The 12,057-nt window shown below is 42.6% G+C and overlaps 1 protein-coding gene across 1 annotated transcript in view; it reads left to right on the top strand.

The window, feature by feature from the left end:
- The window catches only part of LOC120771279, a 36,713-nt gene extending 26,065 nt beyond the window's left edge, over positions 1-10,648 (top strand). The window contains exons 11-13 of the mRNA XM_040099205.1: positions 746-845; positions 6,767-7,577; positions 9,670-10,648. Of these exons, the coding sequence (XP_039955139.1) occupies positions 746-845; positions 6,767-7,577; positions 9,670-10,505 (1,747 nt within the window). The 3' untranslated portion in view covers positions 10,506-10,648. The remainder of the gene's footprint in view (positions 1-745; positions 846-6,766; positions 7,578-9,669) is intronic.
- The last annotated feature ends 1,409 nt before the right edge of the window (positions 10,649-12,057 follow it).

The raw sequence follows: 12,057 nt of genomic DNA, 5'->3' as shown, positions 1-12,057 counted from the left end.
GGGATGCCGGCCTTGGTTAAGTGACTTCACAAGAAAGGCGGTGTGAGCCAGGGCGTTGTCGTAGTGCAACTTCCAATCGGCTACGATGTCTTGTCGCACCCAATTGACCCTTCGATGGAATCTCTAGAGGACTTCCACGTAAAACTTGGCGTTGACGGTTTATCCAGGAGGAACTAATTTATGGTGGACGATGCGTTTAATGTCAAAAAAGACAATGAGCATCGTTTTCACTTTGGATTCACTCTTCCCGGCCCTCCAAAAAGACCTGGTGCCACCGAAACACTACACTTCTTGCTAAAGCAACACCTGGGTAAGCCTGCTTGATCATATCAAACGTCTCTGTCTCAGCATTTTCGGCTTGCACCACTCACAGGAACACATCGCGCGAAAATGTTTGTTCTGACTCTCCAGGTGCTCGGAGACAACTGATCTCTCGTTCGTTAGCTAGGAACGCCGTCTACCGAATCCAGTCGGTGTGCGTACGCTCCGAAGTCCTCAGTCCTATTGCTTTCTGGACAAACCGTGGGTCTGTGGTCTAAGATAAGCTCGAGAGGCTTCTTGAAGACCAATGTCTAAAAAAACACTTCTAAGACAAAGTTCCACAAATATTGTGCTGTTTATTCGTTGTCGCAACTAACATTTATAAGATGTGTGAAAAATTGGGGACCCGCCCATTTTCTCTTCAATGATATATTTCGCATATTAGTTAAGTTTTTAAATATAATATATTTTTTCTTATTTGCAGATTCTTCTTTTTGTACCATTTTGCATTCTACGCTTATCATTATCGCTTTAGTGGACAAAACCGTAGCTTGGCATTGGTATCCTCTTGGCTTTTTATACAGGTGAGTAAGGGAATATATTTCCCATGCAGTTCCCATCAATCTTACAGAGTCTCTACTTGGCATCTTCAATTATAAATCTAATACCTTCTTTAGCGGTCTGTTTTTTACATTTTTTTCGAATCTCAGAAGATCGATCTCATCTCTTTTCACTATTCACTGATTGATAGACGTTGTCATTATCTGGTTCGTCACTTTAAAAATTCTTCACAAAATAAACATTTCCGCACACAGAAGCTACAAAATTGAATGGGTAAAGTTTATTATCATTCGAAAGAACGTTCTTTGGCATTTATTCTTAGAAGTTATCTCTTTCAAACGTTAGCCACGACCACGCCTCAGATGGTCCATTCTTTGAGTCCAATTTTTGATAACTCGTTCGAGCATTTCGACTGGTAACTGGCTAATGACACGCGTGATATTTTAGTCCTGAATCGAAGCGGGATTGTCCACATAGACGTTAGACTTTAAAAATTTCCATAGGAAAAAGTCTAACGGTGTGATATCATACGATCTTGGTGGTCACACAACCGGCCCAAAACGTAAAAGCTTCTTCTTCTTCTTCTTCTTCTTCTTAATTGGCGTAGACACCGCTTTCGCGATTATAGCCGAGTTAACAACAGCGCGCCAGTCGTCTCTTCTTTTCGCTACGTGGCGCCAATTGGATATTCCAAGCGAAGCCAGGTCCTTCTCCACTTGGTGCTTCCAACGGAGTGGAGGTCTCCCTCTTCCTCTGCTTCCCCCGGCGGGTACTGCGTCGAATACTTTCAGAGCTGGAGTGTTTTCATCCATCCGAACAACATGACCTAGCCAGCGTAGCCGCTGTCTTTTAATTCGCTGAACTATGTCAATGTCGTCGTTCCAACGAATGCCATATTCGCCGTGGCCAATGCGCAAAGGACCAAAAATCTTTCGCAGAATTTTTTTTTCGAAAATTCGCAACGTCGACTCATCGGTTGCTGTCATCGCCCAAGCCTCTGCACCATATAGCAGGACGGGAATTATGAGCGACTTATAGAGTTTGGCTTTTGTTCGTCGAGAGAGGACTTTACTTTTCAATTGCCTACTCAGTCCGAAGTAGCACCTGTTGGCAAGAGCAATCCTGCGTTGGATTTCCAGGCTGAAATTGTTGGTGGTGTTAATACTGGTTCCTAGATAGACGAAATTATCTACAACTTCAAAGTTATGACTGTCAACAGTGACGTGAGAGCCAAGTCGCGAGTGCGACGACTGTTTGTTTGATGACAGGAAATATTTCGTTTTGCCCTCGTTCACTGCCAGACCCATTTTCTGTGCTTCCTTGTCCAGCCTGGAGAAAGCAGAACTAACAGCGCGGGTGTTGAGGCCGATGATATCAATAACCTACAAGTCACATCAAACTGTTGTGTTTTCTAGATGAAATGACAGCCCTCGAATATTTTAAGGTTGCTCTTCGACCCAAATGTGGCATTTTTGCTATTTACATACCCATTGAGCCCGAAATGGGCGTCTCGCTGAACAAAATTTGGCGCGAAAACGTCGGATCTTCTTGGAAATTTCAAGAGCTCATGGAGCGGATCGATGTCGCTTGGGAAGGTCGAGTGGGTTCAAATCTTGCACAAGCTGTATTTTGTGCGCTTTCATTTTCAGATCTCGATGTAAAATGCGCCAAGTCTATTCATACTGCCACGCGTAATTTGTCCAAAAAAAGCTTTTGAAAAAAGTACTTCTACAAAGGTTGTCCGCATCAACGTCTTCAAAATTACGATATTATTCATGGCTCTATAGCATTCCCCATTGACTGTAACATTATGGTCGAACGTGCGACACGCTTGATAGTCGATCGGTTTCAATTCTTGTTCGAGCTGGATTTTGTAAGCCCGCAAACTAAGACCATCCCGTAAAATCTTAGATAAAGAGTTGCGCGCGATTGCGGATGAACTTATTCGTGCCCTCTTTGATACTCTGATCCACAATAGTGATAGCGTTTTCTGTACGGCTTCTCTGAGGACTTAGCTGAATGTTGGATCCGCGTTGTTCCGGAGTAACTCTGTTCGTTATGCAATGGTAAACCAAATTTATGCTCAGTTTTGAAGTAACAACTGTCAAAAAGACCAACTCTGAAAAAAGTATTGCCTCAGTGAAAACCATACGTCTAAAAAATATCCGTTATAGTAAATTTAAAAGGCTCAACAAAACCGATGAATGATATTCTGAGATTCGAGTTTAGTATTTCTCTCTCTCTTTCATTTCTAGTCATAAAATTTTTTGAAATCTTGTAACTTATTTACGAAAGCACTAAATTCATTTAAATTACCAATAATTTATGCTACAACGCACTTCGCTATGTAGCGGTTACTTTAAGCCTTGTGCCTGCGATTACTGAAACATATACGAGTACGTTATGTATCGGTGTTTCGCTGCGGGGCAAGTGAAGTGTGATTTGATAGTTCACCATGTTCACAGTTATAATTGTCAACTTTATGGTAAAATGAATTTGACATCCGCAGCTTGTGGCCACCACTGCCAATACAGTTATGTCTAGGTCACGTGCCCTCTACATGTACATATCTATATATAGTATATATAAAACGTATACACTCATATATGAATGCATATAATATAACCGCGCACTCTGATTTAGTTGGTAGAATTGATGTAGTTGAGAATGCTGCTGCAGATTCACGTGCCGCTTATCGATTGTTTTCGGAGTCTTCACGTGTTTGGAGACCCACTGTGCTTGTGCAACTATTGTCATGGCGCCACTCTGAGTTGTGCTGAAATGACTGCGAAGGACATTGAAAAAAATTAGCTCCTTAAAAATATATATAAAATCAAAGGCTTTTGATGGAATTTAACCTTAAATTTGGAAATTTGGAAATGTCTAGTGAAGACGAGAATGCAATTGGTCTGCTGAAGATGATTTTCGCAACTCAAAAAAGTTTTAATCTTCTACAAAACTCTGCGAAAGGTTCTGCAACGCATCGTCTCATCTTCTGTGGTGCAGGCTTCTTGTCATCATAGGTTAGATTATGTTAGGTTAATCTGGTAGGCCAATAAGCCACGCATAGACCAGTTTTGGTCCTTTGCGCAACCAGATGAAGTTCAGTTGCTAAGTCCAAGAGGAGTAGTCATCGTTTAGGATGCCTGATTTTGACGCGAATTTTAACAGACACTGCGGCCTCACTATCGATACCTTCTCCAGTGTATCATACCGTGGGGACCCCAGATGTTTATAGCGTAGTCTTGCCAATGCGAGACAAGTCCTGCTCTAGAAATTTCCCGCAGTCTTCTCGATCTGCCAGCCCCATCCTGCGGGCGTGTGGCGCCACCAGACAGTGTCCAGTTAGTTTTCCAATTATGTTCCTACAGTCTCTTCTATCGAATGCCAATAAAAATTTTGTGTACTTTCGATCTACCGTTTGCCTTTTGCAGTTTTGCACCAAGGTAGCTCGTTCCATCGGGTTTGATTTTCTTTACCATGTTTCTGTTGAGATCGTCGCATAGACAATGTATAGGTTTCCCAATGTTGATCACGTTTTCGGATGTTTAGTCTTAGCATTCTTGGCAATCTCGTCCACTATTTCATTGCACTCGATGCCTTTGTGACCTGACTCCCAGTAGAAGTGAAGTTGGTTATTTCCTGCAATACTTTCCAATGTCGTCCTGCTTCCTAAGACACTCCTAGCCGATATGGGATACGAGGTTACTGCCTTGCTTGGCTGTCTACGTAGATGTTGACTCTGGGATTGCCTGCAGGTGTATTAGAAGCTAGCTCCGCGGCTTTCGCAATTGCAAAGATCTCAGCTTGGAATATACTGCAGTGGTCTGGCAACTTAAAAGGATGTCTTATGCCTAACTTTGGGCAGTATATTCCCGCAGCAACTCCATCGTCCATTTTCGAGCCATACGTATAGATGTTTAGAGTGTTGCGCGAAGCAAATATACCTTATGCCAGCCATCTTTTTCTATGTTTACTTTGAACCTTCTTTCCCAGTTGAAAAGTGGGATCATGTAGTCAGTGTTTGCCGGGCGCCATTACCTAACGAGCTATGCCTGAGGATTCTATATATAATTTTTCTTGAAGCCAGTAGTCATCCTGGCGAAGAGGTCTATAGGTGGCAGGTTTAGAACCAGTTCAAGTTTTAAAGGTTAAAAACGGGTTATCTCATTTTCTGGCAAAACCGCAAGTCCTATAGAAAAAAATTCTATGGCAATGTTGTAGGTAATTTAAAGATCTATAACTTTTGTATATAGTCTTCTTTCACATAACCTCGAAATTTATGTGAAAAATTCAAATAACCAAGTTTTTGCGATTTTAATAACTTTTTCGTGTCTGAATTAGAGAATGTTTATGTGGACGGTCTTTGTTTCCAACCAGACGGCGTTACATGCCATACAGCCAACGAAACAATCCATTTATTAAATGAAAGTTTTGGTGAGCTCATTATTTTGCGTTGTGCGGCTGTGGCGTTGCCTACAAGCTAAGCTCGAGATGATTGAAGCATTGGAAGCTTTGCGTTTAGATTCCCCTTTCACGGTTTTTCCAAGATTTGGCGCATGGTGAATATCTGGTCAGTTGTTGATTTTCCAGGCCGAAAGCTACATTGATAAGGTCTAATCAGTTTGTTGACGGTGGGCTTTAATCTTTCACACAGCACGCTCAATAATAACCTTGTATGTGATGTGGAGGAGGCTTATCCCACGGTAGTTAGCACGGGTTGGGAGGGGCTCTCCCTTTTTGTGGATGGGGCAGAGCACACTTAAATTTCAATTGTTATGTATGCTTTCGTCCAACCATATTCTGCAAAGAAGTTGATGCATGTTTCTTATCAGTTTTTCGCCGCCGTATTTGAATAGTTCGGCCGACAATCAATCGGCCGCCGCCGCTTTGCTATTCTTAAGATGGACAATGCTTTCCAACTTCTTTATAGTCGGGCAATGGAACGTTTGCTCCATCGTCATCCATTGGGGAATCGAGTTCATCATCCCCTGGTGCTATGCTTTCACTGCCATTCAGCAGGCTGGAGAAGTGTTCACCCCATAATTTTAGTAAGCTGTGGCCATCGGTTACTAGATCACTTCTGGGTGTTCTACAAGAGTATACTTTGGTCTTGAAACATTATTGTAGTCGCCGCATTTTTTCGTAAATTTTTCGGACGACGACGGATGGACCACGGACGGACGGGTGTCCAACTTGTCCATTCGTACTCACGCATTTCGGCCTCTCTCCTGTTTTGTCTTCCTTTTACAACTCTCGGTATCTATTCCATCCCGCACTTTTTGTGCTCGTTTGTAAGGTTGCGAGGTAGACAGCCTGTTAGAGATCACTTAGCTTTCATAAATTTCCTAGAAACTGTGTTGCGAATGAGCAGTCTGTCGAGACTAACGATCTTCAGCGGCTAACTTCGCAGATTTCCTAAGGTACAATGATAACCATAACGGACCACTGTTCGACACGAGTGAAATCGCGGCGTATCTAAACCCACTTAATTCAACTTTGTGCAGCTTTGACGTTGATCTACTTTTTACCGTTTTGGATTGGCTTTATCATAGATCAAACTTAGATAATTAATTTTTCTGATAAAAAAAAGTTCTTTTCGATCCAACAAGATCCACGTTTCCTGAGACACATACTGTCTTATTAGAGTCTTGCAGTTGAGAACTTTTAAGCAGATTTGAGTAGAGATGTCAGAAAGACACTTTAATTCATTATAAATATTTACATGTATCAACTTAATTATTATATAAAACAATAGCGAATCAATTCGCCAAGATGAGCCACTGATTCTAGCACCAGCCAACTTTGCACGGCTTCGGCTCACACGTGGCTATCCTATTTGCCCAACTCGTCTCATGCCTTACATAGTCTAATAGCCTAATATACCACATTCTGACAATTATTTCCACTTGCTCTCCACTCTTCTCCCTCCCTCGCCGTTTAGCACTCAATGTTCTATTTTTTCCATCGTTACGAGCTGCCCGTCATTATTCAACAAGCGGAAATACTTATCATAACAAACAATCAGAATGTGGCGGGGAATGGTCCACAACAACAACAACAGCAGCCAGGTCAGGGACAGCCGGCTGCCTTACTAATGGGACGTCTATTTCGGCGCCCAGCTGACGCACAGCATCAGCGGCAACAACAGCAGCAGCAGCAGCAACAGCGACAACAGCAATACCAACCAACCCTCGAAGCATTACGAAATCAGGCGCTAACACCCTATGTTGGTGACTATGTGCGTGACTACCTGCAGCGGCGCGGTGGCGCAGTGGACACGCTACGACGCACGCTGCTACAGCCACGTGTTCGCGTGCAAATCGCCAATTTGCAGCGCATTAATTTGAGTTCCATTCAGATAAATCCGGCGAATCTGGATGCGATCGCCCGAGCCAGCGAAGCTGCAGGCGGCGAGGCAGCAGCAGCCGCATCTTCAACAGTGAATGTCGGTGGTGGTGCAGGTGGGGCCGAGGGCACTATTACCATCAGACAGGTGGCAAATGCAGATGCGCCTACAAATGGTGCAAGTGGTAGCAGCAACAACAACACGGGCAACAACCATGGCTCCACCATAGGCATTACAATCTCTTTCAATACCGCATCGCGTGAGTCGGGCGGCGAGGGAAGAATTGCCACGGTGGTGGGCGGTGATGGGCAAACGGTATTAGCTGCCGCGTCGGCGGACGAGTTGACAGCAGGAATTACGGTGAATGCTGAGGCGGAATCACAACCATCGTCAACAACATCAACAGGTAAATATATTTTCAAGTTAATTTGTACATTCCTTTGGCTTTATTTCTTCCATCCGCGCATCGCTTGCAACAATGAATGCTCAAATACTCGAGCATACCGCCAGGTTTTGAAGGTTAGGATCCACTGTCGTTGGTATGATGGCGCTAGGAACAGAGCTCTTGTTCGTTTAATATTAAATGATGAGGAATTTCTGGCATTTTAATGTTTGTTTAGGTCGCGAATTTCATGAAATACCCATTCCCTACCTAGATTCAGAAATGCAGTGAATTTTAAGGTTAGTTTTTTTCGAGCACTGCAATAAGACCCATCAGTCAGTGCTGTCGAAAGTGATTGCATAAAATTTTTGCAGTCAGTTGAGTGCTTCTTCTTAACCAGCAGTGGGGAGTGGCGTCAGGATGAAACGACTTCACTTCTACTGGATGTCAGGTCACAAAGATATCGAAGGCAATAAGATAGTAGACGTGATTGCCAAGAGTGCTGACGGCTGTGAACTGAAAAGTTGACCGACTTTAGTAAATCCATGCAATTGGCGTACGGCGTTCTGGACAGAAGTATGGCGAAGAAGGTCAATTTACGATGAACTGATCTACCGGGATGCAGAACTGCATATGCAAAGATGTAGATCAGAAATACAAAAAGTTTCTACTTATTAGTGATAAAAAGGACCATAAGCACATGATTGGAATACTCACTAATCACAGTATGGTGGCGGCACATGCCTGCAGAAACAGACTGATAGCTCGAGAAGACTGCATAAAATTTCAAGACCAAGGCACCAGCTAAACAATCGCTTGTGCACTTGTCCCACATTAGCAACACTTCAACGATTTGCTAGCCCCACGGTATGAGACACAGGAAGAGGTGCCGTTAGTGCGGCCCTAGAACCTATTGAAGTTCGCGTCAAGTGCTGTCATCCTGAAGAATGATTATTTTTCATGAACTACGTGATGGCACTCCATTTAGCATCGCTAAGGACCAAAACTGTTCTATACGTGGCTCATTAACCGAGCAGACTAACCTAACCTATACATAAGGATCCCAGATTCTTTTCAATAACAGCTTCTAGCTCCAAACTCTCACTGGCAGCCGAGAAACGGGTACGATTGTAGAACTACGATATATGCCTGGATACTCCAGAATTAGAGGAAGTAAGGCAGCATATAAATTAAGAAGAGAATACTCTACGCGGGTCAATTGATGTTCTTGTGAATATTGATGGGAACTGTAGAAAGCAGTCTTTTGTTATCATTTCTCAAAAAAAAAAAAATTGAATTGACGATTATATGAAGTTTCGTTACTGCGATCCTCCTGGCGAAGGAAGCTGTGGTAACTAGTTTGATAGGATCGGAATCTCACACTTTACGAGAGGGGCTATGGAAAAAAGAAAGTGCCAGTACAAAACGCCACTAGCAACAGAAGCCTGTGCTTCAACTGGGGAGTTTGTTTCTAGAAGAGTTCCATACCACACGGTGCAAAAAAGTAAACGTTCTCTCCAGAAACAAATTAAGGCAACTTATGGATGTTTATATAGGTCACTGTAGTCCAAGGGCAAGGTTGGATAGATTAGATTATTGTCCAACGGATCTGTGCACTTCTCTGACAAAAGAGCAGATACAACAGAGTACATGCTCTTGGATTACCCAACAATCGCAAGAAGAAGGAGTCAGGCTATAGGCAAAAAAATCTGTGAGAGAATGCATGGTTGTATAACACTTACCTTCACTCAGTCTCTCTGATTTGACTGGGTTAAACGAAGTGTTGTGATAACAGGAGGGAACGCACTAGAACACAGGTCGGTCGCAGTGCATTCCTCAACTGTCTGTCTAAAGAAAGTTTTCTCCCCTTTGTTTAACTATTAAAGAGGTGTTTATTACTGGAGATGATTAACACCATTGCACTGAAGAAGTGGGAAAGGTAGAGAAGTAGTCGTATGTTTTAACTTTTGCATAGAAAAATAGGTTTCTCCGAAAAGGATTTGGAAAATATTTCTCTAAAGAATAGAAAACAATGATGGACTGTGATTCAAAATTTGTAGATGTCAGTGTTTTAATGTCTGTCTAACCAAATTTTTCTTTAAACCTATATTCCTAGGGGTCGAGTCAAAAGAACAGCCAGCAGAGCAAATTGAAGTCAACACCATAGTGGCAAGCGCGGAAAATGACGAAGTGAACGGGCAGAACTCGCCTCAAACCCAAATAAATATTCAACCAAGCTTAGATATCAACCAGCAAGCGCTACTTAAAGAAGAAACTGTAAATGCAGAAGATGCACTGGCAAATGGTACTTGTGACAATGCTAATGGTCTACACAACCAAAGAGCAGAACTCCCAAAAGAAAACGCATATGCAGCGAGTGTAACAATAACTGCAAAAGAGGAAAGTAGCGGTACTTCAGTCGAATTGGCTGGTGCTAAACCAACTTTTGCAGAGTCCTCAACAACACTTGAGCGTGAGCCAGAGGTGGTGGCCATATTAGACACATCTGTGCCGCTGCCTGTGCTGCTACCAACAGCAGCAACAAAAGCATTGTCCGAAGCGACAGCGCCCATATCCACGACAACAACAGCAGCAACAACAGCTTCAGCATCAGCATCAGCACCAAACACGCTTGCCGTACTTCAGCACACACAGCTGACAGCAGCTGACCCGGATCCAACCATAAATGTTACATCAACAACTACAATAGCAGCGTCAAGCGTACCAAACGAAAGCGTGGCTGCTATCGGCACTACAGACGCCGGATCCGAGCACGTGCTGGTGAAAGCCTTCGCTCCACCAGCTGCAATCGAAAAGGCGACCACACTGATAAAGTCGCCGGCGGAACAGTGGTCAAGTGCTGCTGACTGCGTCTCTAAGCCACAGGATGCAGCTTCGACGCGGTGCGCTGTCTCCGCTCCGAGTGAGGTGTCTGAGGTGTCCTTAAATTAAGCGCGCATTACTTATAGCTTATGTTTGTCATAATGACTGGGAAAAAGTGTTTAGCCAAACAACAGTTACGCAACGAGAAGACCTAACAAATTTTAGTTCATTTATGTATGTATGTATATGTAAGTGGATATGAAATATGCAAATACTTGTATTAGACATTTTTATTAGCCTATAATTTGTATAAATAACTATTTTTTTGTTTTATTTTATTTCATTTTTTTTTTAATTAAGAGAAGAAAAATTTGCTTAAAATAATATTTTTCCAATTCAGCACACAACATTAGCAGCAATGTCTTTTATTTACAGTAATGTGCGGCTCTAGGTGCCACTATTTAGTTGTTTAATTATAATAACCTGAGCATAGCTAATGCCTAAAATAAAACTTTGGAAGATCCTTTAAGGTATATACCATATAAATAATCAGTGTGACGAGCAGAGTCGATTTAGCCAGGTCCATCTGTCCGTCCATATGTATAGGTTTGTTATAAAAAACTTATTAAAGTGCAAACCATGTCGAGGTTCCCTACTTTTTTAAGAAAAAAAAACACAGAAACTTCAAATTTGATGGGAAATGTTTATTATGATTGCAAAGCACATTCTTTGTCAATTATTTTTGGAGATTATCTTTTTCAAAATGTTGGCTGCGGCTACTTCTCAGATGATCCATACGCTTAGTCCAGTTTTCGATGATTCGTTAGAGCATTTCAACTGGTAACTGGCAAATTACACGCGTGATGTTTTGCTCCAAGGCCTGAATCGAAGCGGGACTATCCACATAGACTTTAAACTTTACATACCCCACAGGAAAAAGTCTAACGGTGTGATATCACACGATCTTGGTGGCCAATCGACTGGCCCAAAACGTGAAATTATCTGCTCACCGAATATCTCAATAAATCCATTGATGGATGCGATGTTTGGGAAGTGGCGACGTCTTGTTGAAATTAAATGTCGCCGAGATCACGAGCTTCAATTTCAGCCATCAAATAGTCAGTTATCATGGCGCCATAACGGTCGCCATTGACGGTTACTCACTGGCATCATTTTAGAAAATGTATAGATCGATGATTCCACCGGCCCACAAACCATACCAAACTGTTGTTTTTTCTGAATGAAATGACAGCACTTGGATCTCTTCATGTTGCTCTTCGTCCCAAATGCAATTTTACTTGTTTACAGACCCATTGAGCCAGTAATGGGCCTCATCGCTGAACAAAATTTGGCTCGAAAACGTCGGATTTTCTTGGAACTATGCAAGAATCCATAGAGTATAGTGTTGTCGCTTGGTAAGGTCGACCGACTTCAGTTCTTGCACGAACTGCATTTTGTACGCTTTCCATTTAAGATCTCGTTGTAAAATGCGCCAAGTTGTTCCATACGTCAGTTCGAGTTGCAGCGAACGGCCCCGAATCGACTCTCCACGGTCTTCGTGTAAATTCTCAGCTACGGCTAATATGTTATTTTCCGTGCGTACTGGACGGAGTCTATTCTGTCGAATATTGTCCAAGAATGAATGTTGGGTCTCCAGATTGGTAATCGTGTTACGAATAGT

The sequence above is a fragment of the Bactrocera tryoni genome, chromosome 3, assembly GCF_016617805.1.
Source record: "Bactrocera tryoni isolate S06 chromosome 3, CSIRO_BtryS06_freeze2, whole genome shotgun sequence".
Taxonomy (NCBI): domain Eukaryota; kingdom Metazoa; phylum Arthropoda; class Insecta; order Diptera; family Tephritidae; genus Bactrocera; species Bactrocera tryoni.
The sequence above is the reverse complement of the archived record's forward strand: the minus strand, read 5'-3'. Positions and strand labels throughout refer to the sequence as shown.